Source organism: Scyliorhinus torazame, chromosome 2 (assembly GCF_047496885.1).
Source record: "Scyliorhinus torazame isolate Kashiwa2021f chromosome 2, sScyTor2.1, whole genome shotgun sequence".
Taxonomy (NCBI): Eukaryota; Metazoa; Chordata; class Chondrichthyes; order Carcharhiniformes; family Scyliorhinidae; genus Scyliorhinus; species Scyliorhinus torazame.
The window spans coordinates 152,207,052-152,226,618 of record NC_092708.1 but is presented as its reverse complement, the minus strand read 5'-3'; the positions used below and the strand labels follow the sequence as shown (position 1 = coordinate 152,226,618).

Sequence of the window (19,567 nt, the reverse complement as noted above, 5' to 3'; positions counted from 1 at the left end):
GTTTTAATAACAAACCTTGGGAAATAAGCTGTCCCTTTCCTAAGCAATAAAAGATCATGTTAGCAAAACAATGTGCAGCTGTACATTGTTTGACCATTTGACTATTGCATACAGAACTCTTGGCTGAAATAAGGCGAAATATCCATCATGCTTTGCCAAGTGCCTATTCTTATGAAATATAATCAAACAGCTAGTTAAAATGAATACCCTTAAGCAGGCAACTAATCCACACACTAAAGTCCCTTCTACAAGAGTTAAGTGCAGCTAATGGTTTTTTGCTGACGCAAAATAGAATTGTAATTCCAAAATCATTATCACCAATGATTCTGAAAAAGATTCATGAAGAGCACTTAGGCATAGAAAAATATAAAAGATGAGCCAATGAGAAGGTATACTGGCTGGGTATCAATCGAGATATTCAAATCATGATGGAAAATTGTGCAACTTGTCAGAAATGTCAATGCAGACAGCTTAGAACAACCTTTCCATACGTTCCATTGGAACAAACAAATCGAAAACTTGAGAAGAAGCCCGCATTTCAAAAAAGGAGGCAGAAGAGGTATTTATGACAAAACAACAAGATGTTTGCAACCACTAGAAAGAAAAGACGGTCAGGATAGAAGATCCTGATGGAAACGGATGATTGAAGAGTGCTAATGTACTACAATTATCAGGTCCTCAATCATGTATCATCATCACAGATGATGGGCAAGTTCTAAGATGAAACGAGAGTCTTGCTGAAAGTTAAGCAACCTTTTGTTGTGGAACCACAAGGTGATATTGTAAGCAAGGACAACTGAACAAGAGATACCTCAGCATGCAGAACCAGAACAAGATGAAGATGTACAAAGCCAAGAAAAACAGCAAGAATCATCTTCAATAGCAAATGAAAATCAAGCAAACTCTCGGGTTCAACCAATGCTCAGAAGATCAAAAAGACACCGAAGAAAGCCAGGCCAAGTTGTCCCATTGGTTCTATGTGCGATTCTCTCCTCCTCAGATGATCCAGGTGTTTTTTTAAATGTTTTTGAACACCCACCTTGTGCGATGTTGGATCTGTTTTTGCCACAACTGTTCCAGGGATCCAATTTGTGCCACTCCCAAAATTCTTCACATATACAAGATCGTCTACCTCAAACATTCTTTCAGTTTTCTTTTAAGTGTTCTCCTTAGCTCCACATATGGGCATTTTCACCTTAAGGTGACTTGGAAATCCTCCAGTAATGTTGCGAAACGGCAGACAACCCTTTACCATCAGTATCGCCAGTAAATATCCAATTTTATTAAATATGAATAGATAGGTGATCCAGATGGTCTGATATTCCTCTCTGCCCCAGGCTGAAATAAGTCACAAAAAGCAAATCATGCGAAAAGGAAGAAATCTATGAGAATAATAATCTTCGTTCTTGGATTACCACTTCACAATTCCAATAATATAGAGATTCAAGGCATAAAAATAATTCTGCCTATTTTGTTAGCATCGAGTTTGAATATTTTGTTGTTACATTATGATTTTCTGCATGCTATAGGTGCAGTATCTGGGAAATCCTTTACATATGGCATCTGTTATCGCAAATTGTCTCAGGGAGGAGCAGAGGATTCTAACAACAGTGAACACACCTGAGCAGGTATGTTTGCAATTTTTGACAAAGCTTTTGTATTTCACTGCAATACAAAAGTTGCTTTGTTAGTGCCGCCTTCTAAATATCCAATGATCAGTCAAGTGGTAAGTAAAACAGCAAATTATGAAATGTTTTTTGTTGCAGTAGTACACAATAATAAAACAGCATCTTATTGTACACCCTGGATTGAATTTATTTTCTATTGGAATCAATAAATGTAGATCAGAATGTAACTCAGAATACACTGATGTATAGCTTTTTTTGATGCATGAATTTCAGAGATAAAACATCATAGGCTGTGAAATCCTTTCCGTTCCTTCATTTATTGGGGATAAGAAGAACTTCCAGCATTGGTTGCCAAACCTGTACAGGAGACAACAGTGTTGGAAGCCATCACTAAGAACTGGGCTGTGTCTTATTTTATTAAATGGCTTAAAGTCTAATTAATTTCCATCAAGATATTATATCAATTTCTCAAATAGTAAAGCAAAATTAAATGACCTATTTTGAAAGGCAGGGAAAATTCCAGCTCATAGAAAGGCGGAAAATTCCAGCTCATGAGCAAGTTTCATACACATTTAGATTGTTAGTTCCATATAAGGTTGGAAAGTGATTAAAATGCAGCTACTTTCTGAAATAGATATTTTCATGTTATTCAATTTATAATTGCAATACTTACTATTGGCAAAATTTCACCACCGATATCAGGTGATCATTAGGTCTGAAAATCTGATAACAGCACATTAATATTTTTATTTAACAGCAATGATATCCAAAGAGCTAATTGGCAGTACTATCAAAACACCATTGATTATGGATTCAAAAACAAGACATTTAAAATGAGCTGTAATTTTTGACGATTTGAGTGCTATCCAATAAACCCAGCATTGATCTATTTGCTTGATGTTCCAAACACACATGTGTTTCTGCACTTGAGCCTCAGGATCAGCCACATTGTGTATTAGCTACAATAACAATTGTAAAGTATATTTGAATTCAGTTCTGCTGTTCTGCATATCATCTGTAGGATCAGCTATTACGTGTTTCAGCTGCACCATATTTCAGCCCCAGGATCAGCAGGATGCATTAGCTGTAGCATCAACTTATGCAAATATCCGCTGCAGAATTTATCAACTGAATGTAGCGTGTCTCAACTATGATATTAGTTCATCACACACTTGCAATTGATTCTACAGCAAATCACAATTCATAAACAAAACTCAAAAACGGAAGCTCCATGATCAATCAATTGCTTACAATGCCTTATTAAAGCAAATTAACTCTTGTGCTGGATTTGGGATTTTGTTCAAAGTAGCTACTTGTCCATATACTCATGCCTAGCATAAATAGAGCTCACTCTTGTCATGAAATGGTAGGATGCTATTAAAATTAGTGTATTGTTTTTGCACAAGTAAAGTCAAACTGTCATGCATTTTGTAAACCATGTCTGGGCATCAACTAAGAGAAAAGAAGAAACAAGAAAGCATTAGGAACAGGGTGCTCTTTTCAATTGATACAATTAGTAATCAAGGTGCTGTGAGCCAGGAAGCAAACTCGGCACAGATGAGGTATTTAAGAAGCAACAACATGTGAGAGAGAGGAGCAGCCAACCTCAGGACACAGCTCAGATAGAAAAGAAGTACTGAAGGCAACAGCCAGTTTGTGCAAAAGATTGTTTTATTCGCTGAACCGAAGACCAATCTCAAGTCCTGGTCACTTAGGTTGTGTGGTAGTCACTGGCTAGATGTGACCAATAGATTTATGGTTGAAGTTTGGGAAATGGAGGAGTCTCGGTAGAGTTTAAGGTTACAGGGGAAATAGATGTTTTGGGTTTCTAGCCTTTAAGAGATTAAGTGTTTACTGTTAATGTGCTTAACTATAAGATTGTAATTTGCAGTGTTTCATTATCATTTGTCAAAAATACTTTTATTGTTGTTTAATAAAAGAGAGGTTTGAGTTGTCATTTTTTCTCACTAGTATCCAAAATAAAATATACCACGTGAAACCAGTGGTTCAGGTTGGAACACTCTCACACATAACATCAACGGAGTTTCGTAAAACTGTGGTTTTTGGTACGAAGGGAAGAACTTATTTGTGAAACAGAACACTAAACATTTGCCTTCTTATTGGTTTTGGAGTCATTTCCACATCTTGGAAAACACAGTTATAACAATAACGCATTCAGTCAAGGTCAACATTCCGTTTCATTTATTGAAGCATTTTCACCCTGAAATTCTAATCTCTTATGTGTTTTAGGGGCTTGAGGAAAAATTGCTACATAACTCCATGATTTCAGAAAGACAAAGAGGTTTGGAACACCGAATGACTGCCATAAAGACAAATACACAGGTATGTTAGTTAATTGTGAAGCTGTCAGTGTAACATGGGAGTCTATTTCAGCCATTTGATCCAAAAGATAAATGTGTGAGAAATGGGGAACGGAATAGAAAATATGAATTGACTCTACCTGCTGGAACGTGACCTCACCCACCAGCAATTCATGTTGAAAAATTATGAATGCATCTGACGTTAGTTTTCTGAGCTGTGCCACTGGCAATTGAGATTTCCCAGGGCTAGTGCAGGGTCAAAATATTAAACCCTTATTCATTCATGTTTATACTTCATTAAGAATTTCTCCGATTCAAAAGCATACATAAAAATCAATGAAACCTGAAGAAAAAAACAAGTATTTGCTTGTTAAGACCTTATTAAAAGCTAAACATGTTCATCAGTGAGTAGCTGAGCTATACAGACTATGGATATTGCATGTTCCATCCTTGATGTGTTTGGAAATAATGGATCTCAATGGGGATGGCGTTGGAGACCTGACAGCTGGTTCCAAGGCATAGCACATAATATGGGCATCAGTGGGAGACAGGACTGGGCTCATTTGCGATATGATCTTGGTTATCGTTACACTATATTGAGAAAATATTTGGTTATGGTACCGAGAGTGCCTGGGTTCAAGTGTGCCCCTGTGAGGGAGGCAACATTCTCAGGAGAGCCAGGACAGAGAAAATGGAGTGAAAAAGATGAACATTTGGCTGCTGATTATACTGTGATTGAAGTGTCGTTCATGGAACCTTCATAGCCAATTTCCCAGTGGCAGGTGATACTGTGGGTGGGATTCTCCGGTCTCATCTGTGGTGGAACCAATTGTGAGCAAGAATGGAAAATGTGGTGTTCCAGCCAAAGTTCCACTCTCTTTCAACGGCACCAGAAAATCCCAGCAGCGTACGGGGACAGAAGATTTTGATCAGAATATCTAACACTAGTATCTGAGACTAACTTTGATGTGTGTGCATGAGTATGTGAGATCTTCTTGGAATTTAGACCCAAAGCTTTCACTTTACAGCTAATGAAGTACTTCTGAAGCCTAATCACTATAGGAATGCACCCAATATATCTGTGACGTATGTATTTCTAACATCAGTGGCAAATTATAATAAAGATGACAGTTCACCCAATCCAACCATTTTTTTTTACTGCCATATGTATTGTAACATTCTTCCACTGCCATTTAGTCCTCTTCACTTAGATACCGATTTACCCAATACTACCTCCTGACGCCCACTAACTACATCCTCCTGCATGCGGAGTTGCACTGATGCGTGCAAACGCTGAGTGTGCTGCAGGGTGATGTGTGTTGATATCAAATGCAAGGAATTTAATTGTAGAAAATAAAGCAAAATGTAACACGAGCTGCAGCATTTAACTTCAATGACTTTACATTGAAATATGCCATGCATGTGATGTTTTTGTGATTGTATAAATACTTGTGTGGGGCAGCACGATGGCACAGTGGTTAGCATTGCTGCCTCACGGTGCCGAGGTCCCAGGCTCGATCCCCAAGCACCCTTACAGCACCCTCTTCCTTCCAGAAACTACACCTGTCACCCTCCCCCATCTCCTGGAGGCCCCTACTTACCTGGCCTGCACACCCACGCCCTTCAAACCCCACCTCCACTCTCCCTCATTTCATGGGCATGGCCATCCTCCGCCCCTAACCCTGGCAGTGCACCCCTGCCACCTGGGCATCCTTGCACTGCCACCCTGGCATCCAGACACTACTCCTGCCAGCATGGCAGTGCCATCCGGGCAGCTTGGCAGTGCCAGGGGGGCAGTGCCATGGTACCAGCTGGGCAGTGCCAAGGTGCCCATGTTCCAGGGGAGGGCCAGAGGCCACCCTCACTAATCCTGACCACCCAGGGGCCTCCGATGGCCCAGGAGACCCCCGGGTGCTGTTCTGCCTGGCCCATGTTTGTGTGGACCAATGCTGATCGGCGCCCGTCTGTGGCCTCACTGGGAAGGCCAGAGAATCGAGGGAGGCTGGTGGATGCTGGGTAAGTTTGATGAAGCCAATTTAAAGTCAGCTTAGGCACGCGCCGTTTGGTCCCACACCTTGTGGGCAGGATTCGGACTCAGCGCCTCGCGGGACTTGGGTGAATCCCACAAGGCATGACAACTGTTGGGAAGCCCGCAAGAGGGCTCTCCCGGCATTCACTGGCTATACCACGTTCAAGGGAGAGCGCAACGCGATCGGTGGATCGTGCTTCACGTTTTGCAGATGGATCTTTCTCCCAACCTTTTTTATATTGTTGGAAGGCAAAAATCCACAAACCAGTCCAGGACATAATTTACAGAATATAATTTCTGCTGAGATGATCAAATTCCACCATCTCCACTGTAGTCTCTTTTTCAAAACATAAGTGTTATTTAAGAGTTCAATATGTCTGTACGTGATTTGGGATTTTTCTCCATCATTGTAACAGTTGTGTGAGAAGAGATTGGGTCAATTAGACCTGTAATCACTGGAATTTAGAAGAATGACAGGTGATCTCATTAAAACATAACAATCTGACAGGTTTGGACAGATTGGATTCAGGGATGTTTCCTCTGGCTGGATGGCTCTAGAACAAGGAGTCATAGTCTCAGGATTCAAAGTAGGCCATTTAGGACTGAGAGGAGGAAAAGTTTCTTCATGCAGAGAGTGGTGAACCTGTGGAATTCTGTACCTTATAAGGCTGTGGAGGTCAAGTCACTGAATGTACTTAAGAAATAAATAGTTAGATGTCAGAACACTAAAGAGGTCAAGGGGTGTGGGGAGAGAGTGGGAGTATGGCACTGTAATAGAGGATCAGCCATGATCACATTGAATGACAGTAGGCTTGATGGGCTGAATAGCCTACTCCACCTATTTTCTGTATTTTGAATTCGGCCTTTGTGCCTGATTTGAACTTCCAATCCCATATTTCCTCCATCACCGCCTACTTCCACTTTTGTTTTACCACTCATCTTTAACCTTCCCTTAGCCAATCTCCTGTTGAAAACATCATCCATGATTTTGTTAGCTCTAGATTACAAACTATCTGGCCAGCAGCCCATCCTCAACTGTGACTTAACTACTAGAAAGTGCAAATCTAGGTGGAATAGAGGAACAAAGGGATCTTGGAGTAGAAATACATCACTGAAGGTTGCATCATAGGTTAGCAAGGCCTTTAGAAAAGCAAACCCAGCAGCAGGTTTTATTTCTGGAAGGATAGAACGTAAAGGAAGGAAGTTCAACTTGTAGCAAACCTTAATTAGACTACACTTGGAGTACTGCATGCAGTTTTGATCACGTATCATAAAAAGGATATATAGGCACTGGAGAGTGTGGAGAGATAATTTACAAGGATGACATCAGAAATGGGTGGGTATACATATCTGGAAAGGATTGGCAGACTGGGTCTCTTTTCTCTTGAAAAGGGAAGGCTGAATGGTGATCTTATCGAGGTCTTTACAATGGCAGCACAGTGGCGCAGTGGTTAGCATTGCTGCCTCACGGCGCTGAGGTCCTAGGTTCGATCCCGGCTCTGGGTCACTGTCTGTGTGGAGTTTGCACATTCTCCCTGTGTTTGTGTGGGTTTCACCCCAAAACCCAAAGATGTGCAGGGTAGGTGGATTGGCCATGCTAAAATTGGCCCTTAATTGAAAAAAATGATTTGGATACTCATTAAAAAAAAATAGAGGTCTTTACAATTACTAAAATGATAAGTTTGAGTGTGTGGGAGAGAATGTTTCCTTTTGTGGAGCTAAGCATAATGTTGAAGTGGAGTATAATTCCTTTGGTACTATCTTCATAGATTATCATAGAATTTACAGTGCAGAAGGAGGCCATTCGGCCCATCGAGTCTGCACCGGCTCTTGGAAAGAGCACCCTACCCAAGGTCAACACATACACCCTATCCCCATAATCCAGTAACCCCACCCAACACTAAGGGCAATTTTGGACACTAACGGCAATTTATCATGTCCAATCCACCTAACCTGCACATCTTTGGACTGTGGGAGGAAACCGGAGCACCCGGAGGAAACCCACGCACACACGGGGAGGATGTGCAGACTCCGCACAGACAGTGACCCAAGCCGGAATCGAACCTGGGACCCTGGAGCTGTGAAGCAATTGTGCTATCCACAATGCTACCGTGCTGCCCCTTGGATTATGTATACTCCTCAGATGTTCGCTCTCTCTCAAAGTTGAGCACAGTACGAAGTCTTACAACACCAGGTTAAAGTCCAACAGGTTTGTTTCGATGTCACTAGCTTTCGGAGCGCTGCTCCTTCCTCAGGTGAATGAAGAGGTCTGTTCCAGAAACACATATATAGACAAATTCAAAGATGCCAAACAATGCTAGGAATGCGAGCATTAGTAGGTGATTAAATCTTTACAGATCCAGAGATGGTTTTTAAAGAGGTGTGAATTGTATCAAGCCAGGACAGTTGGTAGGATTTTGCAGGCCAGATGGTGGGGGATGAATGTAATGTGACATGAATCCCAGGTCCCGGTTGAGGCCGCACTCATGTGTGCGGAACTTGGCTATAAGTTTCTGCTCGGCGATTCTGCGTTGTCGCGGGTCCTGAAGGCCGCCTTGGAGAACGCTTACCCGGAGATCAGAGGCTGAATGCCCTTGACTGCTGAAGTGTTCCCCGACTGGAAGGGAACATTCCTGCCTGGTGATTGTTGCGCGATGTCCGTTCATTCGTTGTCGCAGCGTCTGCATGGTCTCGCTAATGTACCACGCTTCGGGACATCCTTTCCTGTCTCAAAGTTGAGTAAGACGGGTCTCACAGACACTTAAATTGCCCTGAAGAACCGTTCTGACTCTCCCTGAAGGAAATAAACCACCAGAGAATATTATTCATCTCTTCTGCACTGTAGGGATTCTATGGTTCCAGAAAGGAGCCTTTTCAGCACGTTTTAGCTCGAATAAAACAAACCCAGATATTATAAGGATCTCGGCATCTTTTCCCAACATTGTACCTCTCCAGTGAAGAGTTTACAGAGATGGATTCCCAAGCTTTTCTCCAGTGAAGAGTTTACAGAGATGGATTCCCAAGCTTTTCTCCAGTGAAGAGTTTACAGAGATGGATTCCCAAGCTTTTCTCCAGTGAAGAGTTTATAGAGATGGATTCCCAAACTTTTCTCCAGTGAAGAGTTTACAGAGATGGATTCCCAAGCTTTTCTCCAGTGGAGAGCTTACAGAGATGGATTCCCAAGCTTTTCTCCAGTGAAGAGTTTATAGAGATGGATTCCCAAGCTTTTCTCCAGTGGAGAGCTTACAGAGATGGATTCCCAAGCTTTTCTCCAGTGAAGAGTTTATAGAGATGGATTCCCAAGCTTTTCTCCAGTGGAGAGCTTACAGAGATGGATTCCCAAGCTTTTCTCCAGTGAAGAGTTTATAGAGATGGATTCCCAAACTTTTCTCCAGTGAAGAGTTTACAGAGATGGATTCCCAAGCTTTTCTCCAGTGGAGAGCTGACAGAGATGGATTCCCAAGCTTTTCTCCAGTGAATCATAGCATTTACAGTGCAGAAGGAGGCCATTCAGTCCATCAAGTCTGCACCGGCCCTTGGAAAGAGCACCCTACTTAAGCCGGTGACTCCACCCTCAGACCTTTCAGTTTTCCCAGAACCTTCTCCTTAGTGGTGGTCACTGCACTCACCTCTGCCCCCTGGCTCTTCTGGAGCTCTGGCATCCCACTGGTGTCTTCCACCATGAAGACTGACGCAAAGTAACTATTCAGTTCGTTTGCCATTTCTTTGTTTCCTATTGTTACTTCAGCCACATTTTCCAGTGGTCCAATGTCTATTTTTGCCCCTCTCTTACCTTTTACATATGGAAAAAAATTCTTCCTATCTTCTTTTATATTACGAGCTAGCTTGCACTCATATTTCCATCTTCTCCCCCCTTATTGCTTTTTTTAGTTGCCCTCTGCTCGCTTTTAAAGGCTTCCCAATCATCTGGCTTCCCACTAATCCTCACCACTTTGTATGCGTTTTCTTTAGCTTTTATGCTGTCCTTGACTTCCCTCGTCAGCCATGGATGCCTTGTCCTCCCTTTAGCATGTTTCTTCCTCCTTGGGATGAATTCCTGTTGTGCCTCCCGAATAACCCCCAAAAACTCCTGCCATTGTTGTTACACTGTCTTCCGTGCTAATCTCCTTTTCCAATCGACTCTGGCCAGCTCCTCCCTCATGTCTTTGTGGTTACCCTTATTTAGTTGTAATACTGTTACATCTGATTGCAGCTTCTCCCTCTCAAACTGCAGGGTAAATTCTATCATATTGTGGTCACTGCTCCCTAAGGGTTCCTTCACCTTAAGTTCCCTAATCAAGTCTGCCTCATTACACATCACCAAATCCAGCATTGCCTGTTCCCTAGTAGGCTCTGTCACAAGTTGCTCCAAAAAAACATCTCTTAGACATTCCACAAATTCCTTTTCTTGGGATCCACTGCCAACCTTATTTTCCCAGTACACCTGCATATTGAAGTCATCCATGATTATTGTAATATTGCTTTTTTTACATGCCTTTTCTATCTCTTGATTTAATTTCTGCCCCACATCCTGACTACTGCTAGGGGGCCTGTACATAACTCCCATCAGGGGGCAGCATGGTGGCGCAGTGGGTTAGCCCTGCTGCCTCACGGCGCCGAGGTCCCAGGTTCGATCCCGGCTCTGGGTCACTGTCCGTGTGGAGTTTGCACATTCTCCCTGTGTTTGAGCGGGTTACGCCCCCACAACCCAAAGATGTGCAGGCTAGTGGTTGGTCACGCTAAATTGTCAAAAGTGAATTGGGTACTCTAAATTTATAAACTATAAAATAACTTCCATCAGGGTCTTTTTACCTTTGCAATTCCTCAACTCTATCCACAGAGATTTTATGTCTTCTGATCCTATATCGCTCCTTGCTATCGATTTAACATCATTCCTTACTAACAATGCAACCCCGCCCCCTTTGCCCATCTGCCTGTCCTTTTGATAGGACACATATCCTTGGATATTTAGATCCTAGCCCTGATCCCCTTGCAGCTACGTCTCTGTGATTCCCACAACATCGTACCGACCAATTTCAATGTGTGCAACAAGCTCATTTACCTTGTTCCGTATACTGCATACAACAGGGGTACAACACCCTCAATCCTGCATTGACCACCTCCCTTTTCACACTTGTCACCTTTTTTGCTCTGCCTGAGGGTGATGTTGTTCTTTTATTTTGGTTCTCTATTTCCCCTTCAGTTATTACACCTTCTAAGCTCACATTCTGGTTCCCTGGGAGAAATATTGTCACTGCACCGCCACACCGACCTTTACTTCAAGTCGCCGGAATAAATCCGAGAAATTTAATATTTATATTATGAAAAAGCTGAACCAACAAGAAGCATGTTGAGCACACTTGCTGGACAACATCCTGTTCTATACAATATTCTTCAAACAAAACTGGATATTGAGAAATGCAGACGGTGGTAACTTGCTTGCTACACAATTGTCTCTTAAAGTTAGAACTTGGACAGTTGATTCAGGAGCATCCTTTAAACTAGCTCATTCTGATTTTTAAAAACTTGTTAAAGGGATATGGGGAGCAGGTAGGGAGGGGGATTTGAGATCGGGAAAACCAGCCATGATCTGATTGAATGGCGGCGCAGGCTTGAGGGGCTGAATTGCCTACTTCTCCTATTTCCGATGTTCCTATGTTAGATTGTGGTAGTATAAATTTATCAGTGACTGACTGAAGGGATACATCCTTCATTGGCAAAAGTCCATTTCTGTTTGTCACGAAGTGCTTTTTGTTGAAGGATATGCCATACAAGATGTTGGTGTCTTTGGTTATGTCCAGCATGTCTCGAACTTTTAAACCCTTGTTCAGAAGATGAGTTCTTTTAAGTTCCAATTCCGAGGCTCACTCAATGTAATCATATAATCCCTTATTACAGCTAAATGCCATCACAAGAGACCAGCAGTGCAGGTAAAGTGTCTCAATTCCAGCACTTAAAAAAACAGTTGTCCGAAAACTAGATGTTTTTAGAATGTGCCATGCATCAATTTTAATTGAGATAAAATAAAATAACTCACCTGGACAATTCAAATAGTTGCTTTATTGAGGGGGTCTGGTGCTTGACTTCATCTTTTGCACGCCAGTCAATTCCCACAAGCCAAACAACCTTAGACTCCATCCAAACCATCTGATCAGAAATCTGGTCAGATCCAAAATCTGCCCTGAACTTGGTCCCGAGGTTGTCAGTTCTGAGACATTCTACCTGTATAAGGTGATCACCAAGAAATTCAAATGGAAATTCAGAAGAAACCTGGAAAAAAGCAAATTACTGCAGATGCTGGAATCTGAAACCAAAGAGAAAATGCTGGAAAATCTCAGCAGGTCTGGCAGCATCTGTAGGGAGCGAAAAGAGCTAACGTTTCGAGTCCAGATGACCCTTTGTCAAAGCTAAAAGGAAACTGGGTTTCTGTGGCTATGATTCATCTTTCATTCTCTCACCCCACAGTATAAATATTTCCCAATTTCTATGTCTTTTAGCTTTGACAAGGGTTATCTGGACTCGAAACAGTAGCTCTTTTCTCTCCCTACAGATGCTGCCCCATCTGCTGAGATTTTCCAGCGTTTTCACTTTGGTTTCAGAAGAAGCCTCTTCTTTGAAAGAGTGGTAGAAATTTGGAAGTCACTGATGCACAATCAAATACGCTTGAGTCCACGTGGAGTCATATCGATTCAGCTTTAATCAGATAGAACTGTACCCAGCAGCGAAGTTACAGAAGTGAAGGCTGCTGGGGACGGCACTGGTTCTTAGCCCCGCCCTGAGAGGCGGGGTATATGTACATTGCCCAATGGTAGACCCCACGGTCTAGCCAATGGTTATTCCTCTCTCTGGTACCGCAATATCTGGTATTACCACATTCACCCCCTGTTTAAAAAAAAAAAAGAGCCAGCAGGGTGATGGCCAGTATTGCTGTCGCCTTTTTCTGGTAGGACCAGGTATTGGAGGTACCATGCTATCGAGGGTTGCGGAGAAAGTTCTTGCGTTGTTAATTCTTCTTCACGGTGCTGCAATCAGACGATCAGGCGGCCTGGTCGTCCTACTGGAGCGTCTAAGTTTCGGCGGCGATCCTGGTGAGGGCCCCGGCAGTAGTGACTCCGGGAACGTGGTGTCTTCCTCCCAGGCAGTTTCGTCACCCCTAGTCGGCGCTGTAAGGTCGAAGGATGGGCAGAAGGAAGGGGTGCCTGAAGGGGGCGTCGGTGCCTGCTCGGCTCCGGGTCGGGGTTCTGGCGGCAGTACTGACCCTCCGGTCAGGTACGGGGGGGGGGGGGGGGGGGGGGGGGGGGTGGCAGTGGCTCGGGCGCGCGTGGTGCTCCGGCGGGCGCCAGGTCCCGGAGGGAGTCCATCGGGGAATGCTATGTAGGCGTACTGGGGATTGGCATGCAGTTCCAGGTGTTGCTAGCCAGGTTGGGAGCGAGGTCCCCGAGGAGGACTTCCTGGAGAAAACAAGGAGACGTTCATGAGGTGTCTGGTTCATGGTAGTACATAGCAGTGACCGAATAGAGTGCAGGGCCACTGGGAGGACTTCTTGCCAGCGGGAGACTGGGAGATTCCTGGACCGAAGGGTCAGCAGGACGGTCTTCCAGACCGTTCCGTTCTCCCTTTCTACCTGCCCGTTTCCCCGGGGGTTGTAGCTGGTCGTCCTGCTCGAGGCGATGCCTTTGCTAAGCAGGAACTGGCGCAGCTCGTCGCTCATAAAGGAGGACCCCCTATCACTGTGGATGTATGCGGGGAAACCGAACAGTGTAAAAATAGTTTGGAGTGCCTTGATGACGGTGGTTGTGGTCATATCTGGACAGGGGATGGCGAATGGGAACCGGGAGTACTCCTCAATCACGTTAAGGAAGTACGTCTCGAGGTAGCTCTGGAAGCATGCCAGCCAATGCTTAAAAATCTCGGTGGAGTTTTCTGCATGCGGGCTGAGTTGAAGGCACGCCGGCTTGATGCGGAGATCCATCCTTCAAAAGTACTTATCTGATTAAATTGATGCACAATCAATACGCTTGAGTCCACGTGGAGTCATATCGATTCAGCTTTAATCAGATAGAACTGTACCCAGCAGCGAAGTTACAGAAGTGAAGGCTGCTGGGGACGGCACTGGTTCTTATACCCCGCCTCTCAGGGCGGGGTTATGTACATTGCCCAATGGTAGACCCCGCGGTCTAGCCAATGGTTATTGTCTCTCTGGTACCGCAATACCTGGTATTACCACAGTCACTACCACAGGGAGTGGTTGAAGCGAATAGTATAGCTACATTTAAGTGGAAACTGAAAAAGTATATGAGGGAGAAGTGAATAGGGGATCACTGTTTTAGATTTAGATGAGAAAAGATTGGAGGAGACTTGAGTGGTACATAAACACTAGCATGAACTGTTTGGGTGTGATGTAACCTATGTAAGCCATAATAAGCCCTCATCCTAAAACTTGGTTTCTACAAGTCTTTCTTATTGTTTTAAAAAGAAGTAAGATTAACAAAAATAAATAACATAACTTTTCAAATCTTTATAACCAATATTATTTTCCTTTTTTTCATGTAACAGTTGGTAGAACAAGATGTCAAATATCTTGAGGACCTGCAGGATGAATTTGATTTCAGATATAAGACACTACAGACCCAAGGTAATTTTCACAGTGAAGAGTTGATTGCTGCTTCAGCAGCATTACTGCTCTGCTACTGCCCCCCAGAGTCTCCTCTTTGTTTATTTAAAATGTCACTTCTTTGTCCAGTTTCAATCTTGACAAACTTGTGTAATGTCTTTAAGCATATTAAAAGGAAGAAATCTGTTCTTGCCCATCTGGTCTACCTGACTGGTTAGATTGAATGTTAATAACTACCCTCAAGGCTTGGCCTAGCAAGCCACTCAGTTGTATCAAACCTACAAAAAAGTTCAATAAGAATAAAACCAAATGGAGCACCTGTATCTAGCTGGGCACCAGGAACAACAATGGCACTCTAGCGCAGTTGACCTTGCAAAGTCCTCCTCACTAATGTTTGTGTCAAAATTGGGAGAACTGTCCCACAGATTAGTCAAGCTGGAAGGAGTGACCTGCAAGTCTACAACATTATCTCTGGCCACCATGAAGTTTCATGGTATCAGGTCAAACACGGACAACCTCCTGCTGATTATCACTGACTGCCTTCTTCAACTGATGAGTCCGTACTCCTCTATTTTGTACACCAGTTGGGGAAAATACTGAGGGTATCAAGAACATTGAGGGCAGAATCCAGTGGAAGTGATTGGGGCCTCAGCTGCTGACTGGAGAACCAGCGAGACACATCACATTACCTCTTTTCTGGAAGCCCACAAGCAAGCAAACTAGGGTTTTCTTGTGCATGGCAAACACCCCCCCCCCCCCCCCCCCTTGCCTGTCGCTGGGTTAATACTAGCATTGACAGGATGAGACCCTTAAGTAGATATTGATTGCATACTTCAGGACAATTGGCAGCAGGGTGGGAAGACCATCATGGGTCTTCCTGTCATGGACTATTCTGGGTGGAATCCTTACCTGCAAGTTTATCACCTGATTAAATGACTGCCACCATCAAACCTGCCATGAGAGAGGGCACAAGATTGTGCCCAGAGTATAATCTAGATGGGGGACTTCAATCTCCATCATCAAGAGTGGCTAGGGAGCGCCACTAACAGACAGGGTGGCCGAGTCCTGAAAGACATACCTGGTGATGGGGTATGCGGTAAATGGTGAGTAAACCAATATGAGGGAAAAGCCTCATCCTTACCAATTTGCCTGTTGCAGATGCACCTGTCCATGGCAGCATTAGTAGGAGTGGCCACCATGGCCTGTGGAGACAAAGTCCTGTCTTCACACTGTTCACATCCTGCATTATGTTGTGTGATACTAGCATTGTGCTAACTGGGATTGACACAGAACAGCTCAAAATTGGACCAGGCTTTGCGGACCATCAATAGCAGCAGAATTGTATTCAACTGCAATCTATTATCACATATCTCTCTGTCTACCATTATCATTGAGCCAGGGGACCAATTCTGGTTGAATATGGAGTGTAGAAGAACATGTCAGGAGCATCACCAAGCATATCTAAAATTGAGGTGCCAACCTGGCGAAGGTACAACATAAGAATACAGGAATGCAGAAACAGCATGCTAAAGACCGAGCTAAGTGATCCCACAACCGATGGATCAGATTGATGCCCTGCATTCCTGCCACATCCAGTTGTAAATGGTGGTGGACAATTCATCAGATAATTGGAGGAGGAGGCTCCACAAATATCCCCATCCTCAATGATGGAGTCCAGCGCATCAGTGTAAAAGACGAGGATAAAACATTTCCGATCATGTTCAGCATACAGTTACTGCCCCTTTAAATTGCATTCCATATGACTTTGCTGTTTCTTGCAATCCTGGGTTGGACTGATGGGATATGCAACACTAGACCTCCACCATCCCCCACAAAGTGCATTCTGAATGTCTTCCCATTTCTGGTCAATATGCCCCACTAGCTGGAACACATTTTGTAATGGACATAAATACTTTACACAAATGTCTCCCATGCATTTTTATCAGAGTTAACTTTGTTTTCTCAGAACACGGTGATAGAAACAGTGTTCACGTGAAGGAGGAGGTTTTTCGTTTGCAAGGAATGCTCAATCAACTGGATCATAAACGAAAGGTAGAATGCTATCATACAACATAAAGAGAATCAGAAACGTTTACAGCATGGTTAAGACCATTCAGCCCAAAGTGACTACCAGCTGAAAAATTGCTCTCCAACCTAATGCCACTCTCCAGCTCTTGGCCTAATTCTAGTTTTTAAGATGTTGTAAACTGAGCCTTCCCGCTGCCACCACCTCTCCACCCATCCCCCCCCCCCCCCAAAAAAAAAAGCCTCTTCCTATCGTAAGAAGTCTCAAAACACCAGGTTAAAATCCAACAAGTTTGATTGAAATTACAGTCCGGTGATGAAGGAGCAGCGCTCTGAAAGCTTGCGATTTCAAACAAACCTGTTAGACTTTGGCCTAGTTTTGTGAGACTTCTTACTGTGCCCACCCCAGACCAGCGCCATTATCTCCACATCTTCCTTTGGTGTCAGTTCCAGGAACATTTGAAAGACTTGCCAATAGCTCATTAGTTCTGGATACTGGAAAAGTGAGTATGGAAGATGCATTTTGGCCTGCAAGGGGCATGGGGATATGAGGGAGCATGGAAGGAACATGGGGGTTATGAGGGGGCTTGGTCGATAAGTAGGGCATGGAAGGGGCATGGGTTACGGGTGGAGGTGGGGTTGAGGGGTGAGTTTGTGCACCTGACATTTATGATTACAACTGGGCCAATGTCCTGGAAAACAGAGGAGGCCATTCTGGCCTGTTGGCATTGCCATCCACTTACCTCCACTGCTGGCTCAGACTTGACTTTGAAGGCAGTGGGGCCCGACTCCATCCTGCCTGGAACAACTATGACGAGCTCCTTAACAGTGATAGGTTTACGGAGTTGGGAATTTTCTTAACTCCTGATACCGGTCACCCTGACAAAGATCTAACCCGAAGTCTAGAACTGCCTCTTGTTCAGCTGGCTGCATTCTGGTTAAAAAAGGTTCTGCTGAATGCGTTTTAAGAATTCCACCTCCTCTCTCCCATTAATATTAAGGTAGTTCAAATCCATTAGATTTACCCTGTTGGGTTGCACTTTTGAGAAACCTACCAATATATTTGGCCATTCAATCTCCCTATGACACTTGGAGATCTATAGTACTCTTGTGCGATAGTGTGATTGCCCCTTCAGTTCTTCAGTCCAACCCAATAGATGATCCTTCCAACATATCCTTATGCACAGCTGTGTTTGTTTCTTTAACCAAAACTCCCCCCCCCCCCCCCCCCCCTTCCCAACACTGTCCCTCCTTTGTCATTCCTCTTATCCTATTTGAAAACCCTGTAAGCAGGAATACTGAGGCGGGATTCTCTAATCCCGCGGCAGTGTCCATGCCGTCGTAAACGCCTACCGGGGGCCAGCACAGTGCTGGAGCGGTTCGTGCCGCTCCAGCTGCCGACCTCGGCACGAACTGCGCTGCGGGATCCGCACATGTGCAGTGGCCTCCTTCAACGCTCCGGCCCCGACGGAACATGGCGCAGGGCTGCAGAGGCCGGCCCCCAGCCAGAGAGGCCGACCCGCCGATCGGTGGGCCCCGATTGCGGGCCAGGCCACATTGGCAGATCCCCCCGGGGTCGGAACACCCCCCCCCGCACAGGCCACCACCCGACCCTTCAACGTCGAGGTCCCGCCGGCTCAGAGCAGGTTAGAACGGCAGCGGCAGTACTCGTTATTTTACGGCCGCTCGGCCCATCTGGACCGGAGAATCGCAGGGGGGGTGCGTAGAGCGGCCCGTGACCGGCGCCGCGCCAACCGCTCCGCCGCCAATGATGCCGAAATGCGTGCCGGCGGCGTGGCCCGGTCATGGGGATTCTCCGGCTAGGCCCAGGGCTGGGAGAATCCCGCCCCTGCTTCCTTTAAGAGATGTTACACTTCGCATTCATCACTCTCTGCACAAATAAAAGTATATTTAAATTTGCCGAACCCACAGAATCTGGTGCGATTGGTCATCAAGAGTCATTATTAACTCCAATTGGGGAAAAACCCTTCCTGTAAGAAGCACTGTTTTAGAAAGGATATATTGACTAATTCTAGGTTGATTCTAATGTAATCTATGCTTTTTATATCATGCTGGGACATTTAGCTTCTGGTTGTCAGTTGACCTATAAATAAACCTGCCGAGTAGTTCAGCCTGTTTACTTTGGTCTGATGATGCATTGTTTTCTGCCTTTGTGAAGGGGTCAGAGAATGTGGTGGGCAATTTACATCTATTCCAATGAATAGTACATCGTCATTGAGGTTTAATTGCAAACCTGGGCAAACCGCCCAATACATAGTGCCAATACAGATGCAAATTTTAGCTAATAGTAAATTTTATCTGCCTAACTGGCCATGAACACAAGAGCAAATGCTAGGATAAAAGTTTGAACTGTTGTACTCTTGTGTAAGTTTTACAAGCTCAACTAATGGGACAATCTTCATAGATTATCGTAGAATTCACAGTGCAGCAGGACGCCATTCGGCCCATCGAGTCTGCACCAGTTCATGGAAAGAGCACCCTACCCAAGGTCAACACCTCCACCCTATCCCCATAACCCAGTAACCCCACCCAACACTAAGGGCAATTTTGGACACTAAGGGCAATTTATCATGGCCAATCCACCTAACCTGCACATCTTTGTCCTGTGGGAGGAAACCGGAGCACCCGGAGGAAACCCACATACACACGGGGAGGATGTGCAGACTCCGCACAGACAGTGACTCAAGCCGGAATCGAACCTGGGACCCTGAAGCTGTGAAGCAATTGTGCTGTCCACAATGCTACCGTGCTGCCCTGGTTAGGCTGACAAATTGGGCACTCCACATTTGCATGTCTGCATTCTTGCACAGCACTTTGGATGGAATTTCCACTCCACATGTGATGGTGGGTGGGAAAATCCTGCCTGTCGGCATGGCTGGTTTCTGCGTCAGATTGTCTGCTTTCCAGTTCATTATTTTTGCATGAACAC

The 19,567-nt window shown here is 44.5% G+C and overlaps 1 protein-coding gene across 3 annotated transcripts in view; it reads left to right on the top strand.

Annotated features, from left to right (window-relative positions):
* Positions 1-19,567, top strand: part of LOC140392817 (signal transducer and activator of transcription 4-like) — a 206,454-nt gene that overhangs the window by 77,372 nt on the left and 109,515 nt on the right. For all 3 annotated transcript variants that reach the window (XM_072478479.1, XM_072478489.1, XM_072478499.1), the window contains 4 exons: positions 1,530-1,628; positions 3,879-3,971; positions 14,535-14,613; positions 16,559-16,644. In XM_072478479.1, coding sequence (XP_072334580.1) covers positions 1,530-1,628; positions 3,879-3,971; positions 14,535-14,613; positions 16,559-16,644 — 357 coding nt within the window. The remainder of the gene's footprint in view (positions 1-1,529; positions 1,629-3,878; positions 3,972-14,534; positions 14,614-16,558; positions 16,645-19,567) is intronic.